The sequence below is a fragment of the Octodon degus genome, unplaced genomic scaffold (assembly GCF_000260255.1).
Source record: "Octodon degus isolate 3935 unplaced genomic scaffold, OctDeg1.0 scaffold00096, whole genome shotgun sequence".
Lineage (NCBI taxonomy): Eukaryota > Metazoa > Chordata > Mammalia > Rodentia > Octodontidae > Octodon > Octodon degus.
This window is the reverse complement of record NW_004524672.1, coordinates 1,178,718-1,192,875: the sequence shown is the minus strand read 5'-3', so window position 1 is coordinate 1,192,875 and position 14,158 is coordinate 1,178,718. Positions and strand designations below refer to the sequence as shown.

Here is a 14,158-nt window from a genome sequence, read left to right as displayed (position 1 = left end):
CTTTTAGAATGCTTACTGAGTTGGACAGCCATATCCACAATTTTAGAATTCCTCATTATGGCAGAAAGAAGTTCAGTAGCTGAAACACCACACTCTCCCCAGGAGATGCAAATTATCAAAACAAAACTGATGGGGGGTTAAAGTAAAATGGGGAAATTTTTGATATAACCAAAATGATAACTTACATTGAAGAATGGAAAAAGACCAGCCTGAAGAAAATAACTTAACTTTTCGGAGGTAATTGGCAAAAGTAAAACAATAGACAAGGACACAACAATAAGCAATAAACAGTGGAACTTTGTTGTCTAGAAAAACCATTCAGTTTATGATGTCTAGGTCTGAAAGTTCGACTCAGGAAAAATAACTGAGTTTGAAAAAGATAGCACCCTCAATGGAAGACTTACATTAGAGGATAAAGTATAATCAATGAAATGTAAAGATAGTCTAGTCCTAAGGGGATACCTGTAATCCTAGCAACTCAGAAGGCTGGGACAGGAGGATAGGAAGTTTGAAGCCAGCCAGAGACAATTAGCAAGCCCCTCTTTCTAAATTAATTAATTATCTTAAAAGGGTTGGGGATGTAGCTCAGTGACAGAATACGTGGCTACCATGCAGGAGGTCCTAAATACAATCCCCAGCACCACAAAAGAATAGAAATGATGCCGGCCACCTAGGCCAGGCATGGTGCGTGCCTGCAATCCCAGTGATGGGGAGGCTGAAAACAGGAGGATCATTATGAGTCCGAGCTGCGTAGTGAGACCCTGCACCAAACACATAAAAAAAGACAATAGAAATGAAAACAGTGGTTCAAACCAACTTGATTATTGAATCAAATGATTATTATAGCATTTTCACAGGAAAATCATTGACCCTAATGAAAATGCTGTCAGTATATTAGAAAGGCAAGTAAAATAATTTAAAAGGACCCAATTGGAAAAGCTTAAGGAAAGCTGATTAGAGAATTAAGTTAGTTTCATGCAGCATGATCCAAAAGATATTTTCCTTTTACGAAAAAGCTTGAGTGTGGTTTTAGTGAGATTTTGTGTATAAAATTTGAAACGTGAGGAACAGGAGGACTCTCAGGTTGTGCTAGCATTCGGCACACCAGTAGGGCGTAAACTCAACACGGTGGGCTGAAAAAGGATTTTTCCGAGTGTACCTAGCAGAATGCTGTTTGGTTGGTTTGTTTGTAATGACCTTGATTTGTTTTTACTGCAGGACCTCAGGGGTGAGAAGGGCGACGAGGGAATCAGGGGCGAAGCAGGACCCCCTGGGCCCCCGGTAGGTGGCCTGGAGTCACAGTATTCCTGTGGCACCTAAAATAGAACCTCATACCTACTGCGCTGCCGGCTCTACCTTCCGATCTTAATATGTGCAAAAGCATGCTGACTTGTGAGCAGGGAGAACAGGAGCATTCTGCAATTATCTAGTAGCTATTTCTAGCTAAATCCTTGCACTACTTCACAGTACGGCATGTTCATCGCCTGCTTTTTGAAATCTGTTTGAAAAGCAATATTCATACACAAGTGTTCCCTTTTACATGACTTCATTTTAAATATGGCAGGCTAACCAGAAGAAGCAAATTAACAAAAAGTAGTATAAGTAAAAAGTCATTAAACTGGGGCCGGGGAGATGGCTCAGCGGAATAAGCGCTTCCCTAGCAAGCCCAAGGGCCTGAGTTCAACCCCCCGGTTCCACAAAAAATAAATAAATAAATAAAAAATAAAAAGTCATTAAACTGTAACACTAATACAACCCTAATTCACACAGGGACTGCCAGGCGAGTCATACGGATCTGAAAAAGGTGCTCCTGGAGAAACTGGCGCACAGGTAAACTGGGGAATTCGATGCTGTATGCACCCTGAGTATCTGGGCCTCTTCTCCCCTCCACCTCCCCAGCATTCTCTGTCCCCCCCCCCAGTACCCACCATTGTGCTGAGACAGATCCAGGCCTCCCGGCATGTAGCCTTCCGCAGGTGGGCTCATCCCTAGGTCTAACACTCTTCAGCTTGCCAAAATGAGCTGCCAAATTCCAACTGGCAGAAGTTAAAAATAATGTTGTAAAAGCATAGGAACTGAAACTTATTTAAGTACCTGAGAAGCTCAAGGGGCAGGCTCTCTTCCTCCTTCTGCTCTGACTGGTACCAGCCTCATTCCATCCTTTGGCAGATGAATTTTCCTCCACGACAGGAGAGAGAATGACGCATAACAGCAGAGAGCTTCAGGCATCTGAGCAGAGAGAGAGCATCCTTTTCCTTGTGTCAATGCAGGACACTCCAGAGAATTAATCTGACTAGCACACCTTGGTTTGTAATGTGTCTCATTTTGGAACAATGGCTATGCCTAGGAAGAAAAGATAATCTGATTGGCCGAGGAAGTGGGTGGGCTCCTGTGATTGACAGACCATCGGGAACATGAAAAGGGAGAGAAGAGAGAGGCTGCCAAAGAAGGCAAGGCATCATGTGATGCCTAGGTCACATGATGCACAGAAGTGGGCTGCTAGAAAAACAGAAGCACCAGAGGCCCACTACCCCACCTTGGTCTCCTATGAACAACTTTAAACACATACATATTGTGGCATTCTTGTTTTTGTTTTGAGGCAAGGTGTCACCATGCAATTCAAACTGGCTTGAATTCACCTTATAGCCCAGACTTGCAGCAATCCTCCTGCCTCAGTCTGAGTGCTGAGTTTACAGGTGTGCAACACACCTGGCTTCTAAACACACATTATGAAAAACTTTGAACATTATATACTGGGGAAAGGTAGTGTTTATTTTTAGGCATGTTGCAGTATCTGGGATTGAACTCAGCCTTTTGTGTTTGCCAGGCAGGCATTTATGCTGCTGAGCTATCTCCCTGGCCCTGGAAAAGTAGTTTTTTTCCTAAGAAAAATATCCAGCCATCATGAATTATAATTCTTTCAGGAATGGTTTGCAGTTAAATAACTAGTCAACAGGCCATGTCTACTTACATACCACAATACTCAGTAGATAGAGAACATAAACATGGGGAAATATGCTGACATTTCAAATTAAATAATAAATTGACTGTGGGTTTTCATATTCATTCTTCTACCCAGTGCTTCCTAACTTTCCTCCCAAACTTAGATGGACAGTGTCGACTCTAGTGATTTAAGCTTAACGTTACTATCTTTTCTTCCGTCCTCTAACTCTGGGCTTCCACTCTGATTAGCTTCTACCTTCATAGAAGATGGTCCAGGCTTCCTCTGTGATCAATGGCTTTTCCTCACTGAACCTGAATGGGAGCCTCGTGGAATCTTTCTTACCTGAGATCAAGAGCAGGCAGTTGTTATCATTTAAGCTTTCTATGTTTATTAAGGTTATCCATATTTATTACCTTGTATGTTATTGTTTTACTTTTGTTTTAGGGAAAGCCTGGCAAAGATGGTGCTCCCGGCTTCCCTGGCACTGAGGTAAGACCTGACTTGGCCCATTGATGTAAGGAAAATGGCAGTCTGATTAGATGAATAAGGATTTTTGAGTCAAAAAAAAAAAAAAAGCTACAAACAAATGAAGAGCTTATAAATTTTGAAAACTACATTTAAGGATCATAATTTGGAGAGGTCAACTGAGCACACTCTTTAACACGGATGAACCCATGCTAATCCAGATGCAGAGAAATGAATCTCACTGCTCTCACTCATATGTGGAACCTAAAGAAGGTGATCGGGGGCAGGAATGTGACACAGTGATGCAGCACCTGCCCATTATGTATGAGTCCTTGGGCCTACTGCTCAACACTGAGAGACTGAGAGAAAGGAGAGAAGGGGGCTGAGGAGGGGAGGTGCACACGTAGTGGAGCGACAGGTAAGAGAAGGAGGTCAACTAGTAGAAAACCAACGTCTGATAGGAAGAGTAAGTTCTGAGGATCTGTTCATTATTCACTGCACAGGAGGGTGTCCATGGATAACAATAATATGTGTTTCAAAATAGGTAAAAGAAAGGATTTTGAGTGTTTTACCACAGTGAAAGGATAAATGATTTATATAGTTACCCTGATTCACACATTGTACAAAGTATGAAAAGTAATGCATATAATCAATGTAATATATTTTAGTGTCACATTACAGCCTATAAATTTGAATAATTGTTATATGTCAATTTAATTGCTTCATGCAAGAGCAACTCATTGGTGTTTTCTAGCCCATTTCTATTTGATCTTTTCTTTAGGGACCCAAAGGCAACAGGGGCTTCCCTGGATTAATGGGTGAAGATGGCATTAAGGTACCATGCTTCCTAGCATCCTATCTTTAGCTTTTTCTCAATTGGTTGGTTACTGCTTTTCTTCCTGAGAATATGGCATTGAATCAAAGGCCTTATTAAAACACATTAGGATATTTAAGAAGAAGAGAAAGATGTGGCAACTTCATTTAAAGGCAGAAAGATACTAAACTCTTTCCGTGTAGTTGAAACCGGCTGTCTAGGACCCACAGTGAGGTTTCAGCGCCCCTGCGGAAGGGGTTGGGAAAGGCCCGCATGGCAGGAAGTTCTGGGTCATCAAGGTCAAATGCAGATGGGGTCGACTCTCAGCCTGGGTCACAAACTGCTAAAGAATTGCGATCAATTAATCATGAACTCTGTTCCACCTCCTTGCTTCTAAGCATGTGTCACATTCTCATATAATTTCTGTATGTAGACACGCACCCATTAACGTTTATTATTTGATTAGTATCATGTTTGATAGAATTCTGGAATGTGTGCTTGAAACAAAGGGGGTTGGTTAGGGCAAGGCCATAGGGCGTTGAGTGAAGTTCTCAGTCTGGACTTCCTGTCACCTCATCTGATGACACAGATGTGCCAGGTGACCATCTGAGGAAGGTGGTGGAGTGGAAGAAGCCTAGAGAACCCACAGATGCATAGATGTGGTACAGAAAGGATTCCTGGCCCAGATGTGTGCTCCTCAATAAATAAAGACAATATCCTTCTAATTTTTTTGTTCATTATATGTAAATAGCACTCATTTTAGGGGTTCTTGTTCAGCTGTGCATTTTGTTTTCTAACCACACCAAATGTGTAAATATTGCATCCATAATTTATAACTGTCTTTCACTGTAGGGATGGAAAGGAGACACTGGCCTTCCAGGATTTCGCGGTCCAGTAAGTGTAACTAGAGATAACACTAATGTCATACTTGATAAAGTACTTCAAAGTGTCAAGGAAGTTTTGTGTGTCTTAATTGTTGTGACAGACTTGATAGCATTTACCTTTTTATCAAACTAGGCCAAAAAAAACAAAAATAGCTGTTGTCATTATTTGCCCATTTGGCAATGGATAAATACATCTACTTGATTCTATTTGGCCCATGGAAGGCTCTGTAATGCTATCTTGGGCTCTGGAGGAGAAAAACTTAGTCTAATCAGATTTGGCCCAAGATGATCCCATGCCTGGGATGGAGTCAGGAAGCTGAAGGTGAAGACACCTGGGGCACGTAGGGCTGAGGCCATTCTCACTTCCTTCAGTTCCTGGATATGGCAACTCTTACACTTTTAGCCAGCTGAAGCTCAGCCATGGTTTTAATGCTGGGCCAGTAAAATTGCTCGGGCTCCATTGTAGCAGACACCATACCTCTCTGCAGCACAGGCTGAGGAAAGGCTACGTTCAATAGTATGTGGCTCAAAAGGGACCAGGCTTGGAGTTTTGAAATCTGTTCCTCTCCTATCTCGAAGGAAAGTGGGTGTCACATTCAGTGTACTAAACAAAGCAGCCACACTTGAGTATGAAGGTTGGAGCAAAGGGCTCATGACAATAAAAAGTCATGGGGTGAAGGTGAAATGAAGGGGTGTCTTACTAAGAGTGTGATGCTCAGACTCTGCAGCTAAGTAATTTAAGTCACTAACTGAAGGAGAGTCCCCAAAATCTGAATCATTTTTTTAAAAATCATTTTTATTTATGTACTTTGTACAGGGTCTCACTATGCAGCCCAGACTCATAGTGAGCTTCCTGTTTTATCCTCCCCAGTGCTGGGATTACAGGCGTGCACCCCCACTCCAGGTCTCTGTGGCCAGCACTGTGCATTCAGGATTCTGGGGCTGGAGTAGCATGTAGTACCAGGGATCAAACCCAGGTCTTTGCTTGCCCGGCAGGTGCTTAGACCACTGAACTATCGCCCTGTCCCCAAATCTGTATCTTTATAATAAAAGCAGCCTCAAAATGGTTTTGTGGAGGTTGCCAGGATGATTAAATGGGCTTTTACCTGAAGGCACATTTCACAGTGTCCAACACCTGGCAGGAGCACAGGCACCATTATGGGGTTTAGGAGAGGCATTATTGTGTCATTATTATTACTATTTTTGTGATCTTACACATATTGCTTCATCACAAGACTCTTGTTACCTAGTCTTTAAAATGGTCAGCAAAATAACTGGTCCCTGCAACAGAAGAAAACCAAGGCCCAAAGAGTATGTTTCTTTCTTCTTTCCTTCAAAGTAAATGCACTGAATTCTATTTGCCATTGGACTTCAAAAGAATTCTTTTCATTCCGAGCTTACTGTGTGTTTGCTGGTGCTCAATCCTAACATAACTCGTTTTGTAGCTTCTGTTAACTTCAAAAGCAGTTCTGCTTTGGACAAAAATGGTGAAGGAGCCCAAGAGCGGATCCACTGAGCATGTCAGATCCAATATTCCTTGAGTCTTACAGGCAATGGGTGTCCTGTAAACAGTGTACACGTTACTTACGGACGTGTGGGTCTCACCATACTTTGAAATAAAATTAGTCTACCAAGACCAGCATTTTAAAACAGTTAAGTAGAACAGGATAAAAAAAATGATCAGACCTCATCATTTTTCATAAAGATATTAATATTTTTGTGAAATTTCTATTTTAGTGTATAAATGTATATGTACATGTATGTATAGATATGTGTGTGCATATAAATATGTAAGCTGGACCACACCATAACTAAAAAGGTCAAATTGATATTTAAATATATCCACCTGTATATACATAAACATCATATTCCTGCCAAGCTAAGGATTCAGGGAAAAAAGTGTCTTTTTGGCCAAAATAAGGCAACTGGAATAACTGCACTTGGTTGATAATCCATAAACTGCCATCCTTTCTGTTTATTCATTTTTTTCTCCTTTAAGACAGAATATTATGATGCATACCAGGAAAAGGGAGATGAAGGAATTCCAGGCCCACCAGGCCCCAAAGGAGTTCGTGGCCCACAAGGTAAGAAGAAATTGCTTCTTAAAGCCTTTGTTGGTCATTGTTCTTTCTTTCTTTTTTTGGGGGGGAGGGGTTAAGGGGGAACCAGGGATCAAGCTTGGGACCTTGTACTTGGCTGGCAGGTGCTTGTATCCCCAGCCCTTGCTCTTTCTTTCACTCTAATTGCTACTATGCACTTATAGATTCAGGATTTTGAAGGTAGAGGAGGACAAGAACCTCTCCTTTTTAGGCATTGCACCTTTTTTGCTGTCTCATAATTTTCATATTTTCACATGAAAATTTTATAATCAGTATGCCATAGAAGACAATTAAATTTTCTTTAGGTAGCCAAGCCTGAAGTTCAAGTCGGCAGAAAGACATTAACATAGTCAGAAAGAAGCAACAGAATGTGGAAGAGATTAGCAATCTCAGTGTAATTACAAATGAAAAAAATTGAGACCCCAAAAAGCTACAACTTGAGAAAGTCCGCATAAACCGTAACAAGGGTAGAATAGGGCTGAGGCCGTGGTTTTCTGAATCGTGGAATGATGCTCTGTCCTAGGCACCATGGATTTAAGCTATCCTTGCATATGGGCCATCACTTGATAGGGCTGAGAGTTCTCAAGCAGTAACTCATCCCTTGCTACTAGTTAGAATCCCTGGGAACTTCCGTGCATCCTGACAGAGTCACAACCCTACAGCTCTGGCTTAGTTGCTTACTCGTCAGCGAGACACAGTACTGGACATCTACAACTTAGTATGAGGACAGCTACTTTGGCTCACAGTTCTAGTCCACTGTTCTCTGGCTACAAGTCAGAAACAGCATGGTAGAAGAGCCAGCCAGAGGGCAGCTGCAGACCTGTGGCAACTAGAAAGGGGAAAGAGAGAGTGGGGCAGGAGCAGGACAGGAAGATGGATCCTCCCCTGTCGTGCCCTGGTGACCTACCTCTTCCAACAAGTCCCCAACTCTCTACAGCATATTTAACTCTGATCACTGTAGTAGCCCCACAATTCACTCACCTCTGACCACATGAGGCTTTTAGAGGGTATTCTAGACCTCCACCATAACATTACGCTTCTGGCCCCTAAAATGCTTGACTATCTCTTCATACAAAAAGCTAAAGTTGATGAAGTTTTAACATTTCCAGCATTGCTAAACAGTCCAACTCCAAAATCTCCCCTGAGAATCAAGGCAAACTCTTAGCCATGAGCTCCTAGGAAAATCAAAAAGAAAGTTAAATATTTATAACATGCAAAGGTGTAGGGTAAACATTCCCTAAGAGAAATACAATTCTGACCAAAGCAAGGCTAGCACCTGAAAGGCCAGTAGCTCCATGTCTACCACCCAGGGCAAGTTGTGGCAAGATGTACAGTCCAAAGGTCTTGTGTGGCCCTGCCCCTAGGGCATTGTGGGTTACAGTCCTTGTGACCTCTCTCTAGGGCTGACTCCAATCACGGCCTTAAGATTTCCCTGGTAGACATTTGATGCTTCTGGCATCTCCAACTTCCTAGGACCTCTACTGCACTTCTAGCCTTAACTCTCACAGTTTCACACATTGCCCTCTCAGAAGCATGCTGTCTGGCCTCCAAGACTACCTCCTAAAATCTGAGAGGATGCCTTCCTTATTCCTCCAATTTTTGCATTCTACATCTCTCTAATACCAGTCCATGTGGATAATGTGATGGTCTGTTGCCAACAAGAACAGTTGCCAGGCCCCCTTGGATCATGGCTGTAGTAGCCTCTGACTGCCAGGATGGCTGAACTCCAAGAAACACTCTCCTAGTTGGCACTGAATGAGCTGAGTTCCCTGAGATCCTCTTCTCAAAGTCTTCTACCTTTGAGCCTATTATGCCTTCAAGGCATCTTTCCTAGTATCCTGGTGCAAAGTACGTGGCTTCTTTTTAAACTAATCTTTTCATCAACCAAGCTATCCTCAGCCCAAATTTATAGGTCCCAACTTACTGGCCATAAGAAATTTTTTTCAAAAATTTGTTCTGTTTTTTGTTGCTAATTCTTATAGTGCATATGCTTAAAAGCTGTCAGCAGTATCCATGATACAACCTGAATGTTGGGCTGCTTTGAAATTTACTCTGCCAGCTGAATTAACCATTACCATTAATCTGTCTCCTGAAGTCCCAGGACATGAGCAAAATATGGACAAATTTTCTCCCAAAATATAGTACATTTGACCTTTAGTTCAACTGGCAAAATAATTCTCATCTCCAACGGAAATCTCCTCAGTCTGTATTTCACTATCTGCATTATTATCAGTATTCTTGTCTTTAAACTTCAACCAGAATCTCCCATTACATAGCTTGTAGTTTTTGGGGCTTTTCTAGCTCAAATCTCCAAACCTTTCCAAACTCCTCCTATTGTACTATTTCCACAGACTCCTTAACTACAAACCAGGTAAAATCATAGTAATGGCCGAAAGTTGATACCAAAATCTCTTGTAGTCACCGTCTAATCACTGAGACATCATACTCAACACTGGCAACTTAAAGGAGAGGTTGTTCTGGTTCACAGTTCCAGCCCATGGTTCACTGCCTTTAAGGCAGAAACAGGAGAGAGAAAGAGACTAGGTAGAGGACAGCTGCTGACCACTGACAGCCAGGATGCAGAGGGAGTGTGGAAGAGCCTCTTCTTACCAAACTGTACCTCATAATGCTACATGCTGCTCTGACGAGTATAGCAAGCACCTTCATGACCCAATTCCCTTCCAAAAGCTCCACCTCTGAACACATGAGGCTTTGGGGGACATTCTAGATCTAAACCACAACACACTCTTATTTTATTGTATGAAGGAGTTTCTTGGAGACTGACAGATTATAAAATCTCCCCTAGATTATTCTAATGTTCAATCAAGAAGAGGATCACTCATCTAGGCAGATTATTAATAAAAAATGAAATTCAGAATGAGATTTTTACTTAAAGATTGCAGTATATATTCATTATAGACACTGAAATATCCTATTTATTGTTATAGAGCATTGCAGCTAGCAGTAATCTGGTTTGAAACACAAAGTCATGACCTTGGTATTCCAGTGGTGCCTGATTCTCTCTCATCTGAACTCCTACCAGAGTACCAAATACAGAGCACATCTCTGCTCAGTTATGTGAAAATGACCAGGTGGTTTATTTACCTTTGAGACTTAGCTATCTAAGAATGTTTCCTCATTGGCTTGTCTAAAATGTAACATTTCCTAATATTTATCTATGTGACAGTGGGGGCAAAATACAAAAATTCTTTATTACATTGATTACTATAGTGTCTCTCAAGATCTCAAAAATGGACAGGGGAACATTTATGCTTTGTAACTAATGAATTCATGCTATATATTCCCAGGTCCTAGCGGTCTCCCCGGAGTTCCTGGAAGCCCTGGTATGTCCATGTTGTATGGAACATAAATAGAAATACTATTTAAAAGAGTACACCACTCTCTGTTAAGTGCGTATTATTTATGTAAAACCAATGCTCTATTAATTGATCTAACTATATTTCTAGCTTTTTGTTATGTTTGTGACCAATGGGGGTAAAGAAAGCAGAAGTTGATACAAATTGGCACACAGGGGCCAGGAAGATAGCTCAGTGGAATAAGTGCTTGCCTGGCAAGCACAAGGTCCTGAGTTTGATCCCTGGTACCACCAGAAAAAAAAAAGATACTGAAATGCCCTCTCTGATACATTTTTTTAAAAGGCCATTCCTACAAAGTAGGTGATCATAGGCTAGGGCACAGTAACTGCTTAATTCTTGTTTTAATTTAGAAATTCTTAGCAGAGCATGCCTGCAATCCCAGCACTTGGGAGCCTGAGGAAGAAGGATGGCTGGGTTTAGAGCCAGTCTAGGCTAGTGAGCTTTTGCTCTTAACTTATATAGTTTTATTTTATGGAAAAACATAAAACAAAAATAAAATTTTTTGGTCTTTTTGAGACAGAGCTTTGCTATCCAGTTCAGACTGGCCTCATAGTCACTTTGTAGCCCAGGCTAGACTCGAACTCACAGTGATCCTCCTCCCTCAGCTTCCTGAGTGTGGGGATCACTGGCATGTGCCACCACACCCAGCTCTGGCCTCTTTTATACCCAACACAATTGGCAGGAATTAAGTCCAACTACAACTTTTTGTCCCTTTCAATTGGAGCACGGACTCTAGTCTTTAAAAAAAAAAAAAAATGAACAAAATAGAATACAAGAAAGAATTTCTCACAAATCCTTATAAAAAATTAAAAAAAAAAAAAAAAACCTCTCCAGCATCCCCCACACTCTGTTCCAACTCCCTTGTGACGCAGTCCACCAATCACATGCTGGAATGGAGCGCTCTGCACTTCGACCCACTGTGATCTAATTTAACAAGGCTACTGGTGAATGAAGCTTGAGTATTCACCTCTCATTTTCTATGCATTATATATTTCTCAATTGTAAATAAGAATGCATCACTTTTTCAACTGTAAAATAGATATATATTCATCCAGAAAGAAGTTAAATACCACAATGTATTCTTTCTCTTAGGATCATCAAGGCCTGGCTTTAGAGGACCCCCTGGGTGGCCCGGCTTGAAAGGAGACAAAGGAGTGCAAGGGACCCCAGGAATGGACTCAGTGGGGCCTCCTGGGTCCCCAGGCTGTCCTGGCTTACCAGGCCCCACAGGGCCACCAGGCCCTCCAGGCCCTCCAGGTAATGATGCACTGGGGGCGTCTTCAGTGTACTCTGTCCCAGGACAGAAATGTACACAGCAAGGACAATCAATTCCATTCACTGCTTGTCACGGGCTGCATGGCTTTCATGAGCAATCTTTCCAGCATTTCACGATTCATATAAGTAACTACCTGGGAAAGAAACGGTAGTACAGTGATGACTGCAAATGCCCCTGAGTCTTCCCTGGGGTCCTTACAGAGCACAGCAGGAGGGAGGCAGGGACGAGGAAGAGAAGCAGGCAAGGACATTGGTTATCAAGTTGGCCTCAGTGCAGTGCCACTGCTTGTTCAGCCCCTCCAGGGTACCTCCCTCGAAGTTGCCTCAGGACAGTGTATACCAGGGGAAGAAGAGCAAGAATTAATCACCAGCCCCTGCTTCCCACCAGCCAAGACTTGCCCCACAGGATGGGTAGCCAACCCCACCCCCCAACACACGTGTACATCGTCAGGCACTCCCCTCCCCCCGCCCTGGTACCTTGACATCGGAGGGAAGCACCAGGATCGGAGGCCAGGGCTGTGGTACAGACACGAGATGAGGTGCTGTTGGGGCAGAGGGGCAGAGCCCACAGCCGTGTGGCCCAAGGGTCTGAAGTGTGCTGCGACTCCAGCCAGCGCTTAGGTGGAACCTTTGTGAATACATAGGTCAGGGATTTTCTTGGCCGAAGAAACCGAACCGGAGCCTTGAAGCTGCATCTCCAGCCTTTTTTTATATTTTATTTTTGAAATAGAGTTTTGCTAAACCATTAAGTTGGCCAGGCTGGGCTCACCTTGGAATCCTTCCACCTCGGCCTCCTAGAGTGCTGAAGCGACACATACACCTGCTTGCCGCTGCATTTTAATACCTGTATCCTGGGAAGGTTCTGTGTTTCCTGCTCCACCCTTCTAAAAGACTTCCTAAGAATCTTTATATATGAGGATTTTAAAAGTTTGTTTCCTTACAAAAGCCATTTATCATTCATAGAAAATGTGATTGTAAACTTAGAAAATAAAAAAATGAAAACTTCTTAACAAGATAATTCCTTTAAATGTCTGATAATAGGAGAATAAATTATTGTGGAACAAAAACAACTTAAGTCATGATCCCATTAGTGAAAAGGAGTGTCCAGGTACAAACCTGCCAAGCTAGGCGAGGACCATGTGGAAAGCAACCTTTATGCCAAGGATTGTTGGCACGTTCCAGCTCCTCCTTCAAGCCTCTCTCGGGGTGTCGCTTTAGCGTCATGTGGAACAGATGACAAGGCCGAAGTGCGCAAGCAGCCCAGCTCGTGAGCACCAGTGCTGAGATCTGGTCCCGCCTGCAGGAGAGCAGCTCCAGCCCCAGCACTCCGGGCCCAGAGCCTCCTGGGCCCAGCTTTCCCTTCTCCAAGCAAAGCCTGTCTGTCCTTCGAGTTGCAGCTTCAAGTTCAGCTCCTGGGAGCACTGAGCCTGCATTGCACAGCACCAGGCTTATCCTGACTGCAGAGTTAGTCGTCAGTTTTCCCTGCAGGAATCAAAGCCTTTCATGGTCAGAGACTGTGTCTTGCTCTCTGTTTGAAGCCCAGAGTGTACTCTAAGATCTGGAACAGTTTAGGTACACAAGTTACTGGTTGAATTAGGTATGAGATGACTCTGGAAGGGTACCAAATACATGCGAAGATAGATGTACATTTTGGAGTGTAGTACAAATACACAAATTAAATCTCCACTAAGTGTAAACAAATCCGCCATCAGATTTCACTGCTTAATGATGACTACCCAAGTATTTTGAGGCAGAAAACAGCCAGGTAAAGTGATGCACACCTGTAATCCCAACATTTGGCAGGCTGAAGATCAAGAAGCTGAGGCCAGCCTGGATAGCATACCGAATTCCAAACTAGAATGGACTACAGAGCAAGACTTGCTGTCTGGGGTACTGGGGAGGGGGGAGAGATGCAGAAAGTTAAATCCTAATATTGGTGTTCCTTCCCTCATTGAGCAAACAGAATATAGTTCATGCCATGTTCTCATTAAACGGTTCCACCATTACCCTGTTGCTCTGAAATTTAGGGCAGCTAGAGGTGCTCCTTGTAAATGTTGCCTTCTACCTCTATTTGAAATGGCAAGACCAAACATTAGGTCACAGAGCACATCACAGCAGCTTGAGAGAATGATCTGTTTAATAGAATATTCTGGCAGCAAATACATGTGAATAATTTAGGAGTAAAAGATTAACTGATGTGAATGAGCAATGAGGAGACAACACGATCTTGAGCCAGAATCCATCCTCTTCTGTGTGTGTTAAGCATCTACGATATGCAGGGCCAGGGAGATGGCTCAGTG

The 14,158-nt window shown here is 42.7% G+C and overlaps 1 protein-coding gene across 1 annotated transcript in view; it reads left to right on the top strand.

Annotated features, from left to right (window-relative positions):
• The window catches only part of Col4a3 (collagen type IV alpha 3 chain), a 140,592-nt gene that overhangs the window by 86,023 nt on the left and 40,411 nt on the right, over positions 1-14,158 (top strand). Inside the window, exons 14-21 of the mRNA XM_023723074.1 lie at positions 1,219-1,281; positions 1,771-1,830; positions 3,389-3,433; positions 4,191-4,244; positions 5,076-5,117; positions 7,107-7,191; positions 10,515-10,550; positions 11,676-11,840. Coding sequence (XP_023578842.1) covers positions 1,219-1,281; positions 1,771-1,830; positions 3,389-3,433; positions 4,191-4,244; positions 5,076-5,117; positions 7,107-7,191; positions 10,515-10,550; positions 11,676-11,840 — 550 coding nt within the window. The remainder of the gene's footprint in view (positions 1-1,218; positions 1,282-1,770; positions 1,831-3,388; positions 3,434-4,190; positions 4,245-5,075; positions 5,118-7,106; positions 7,192-10,514; positions 10,551-11,675; positions 11,841-14,158) is intronic.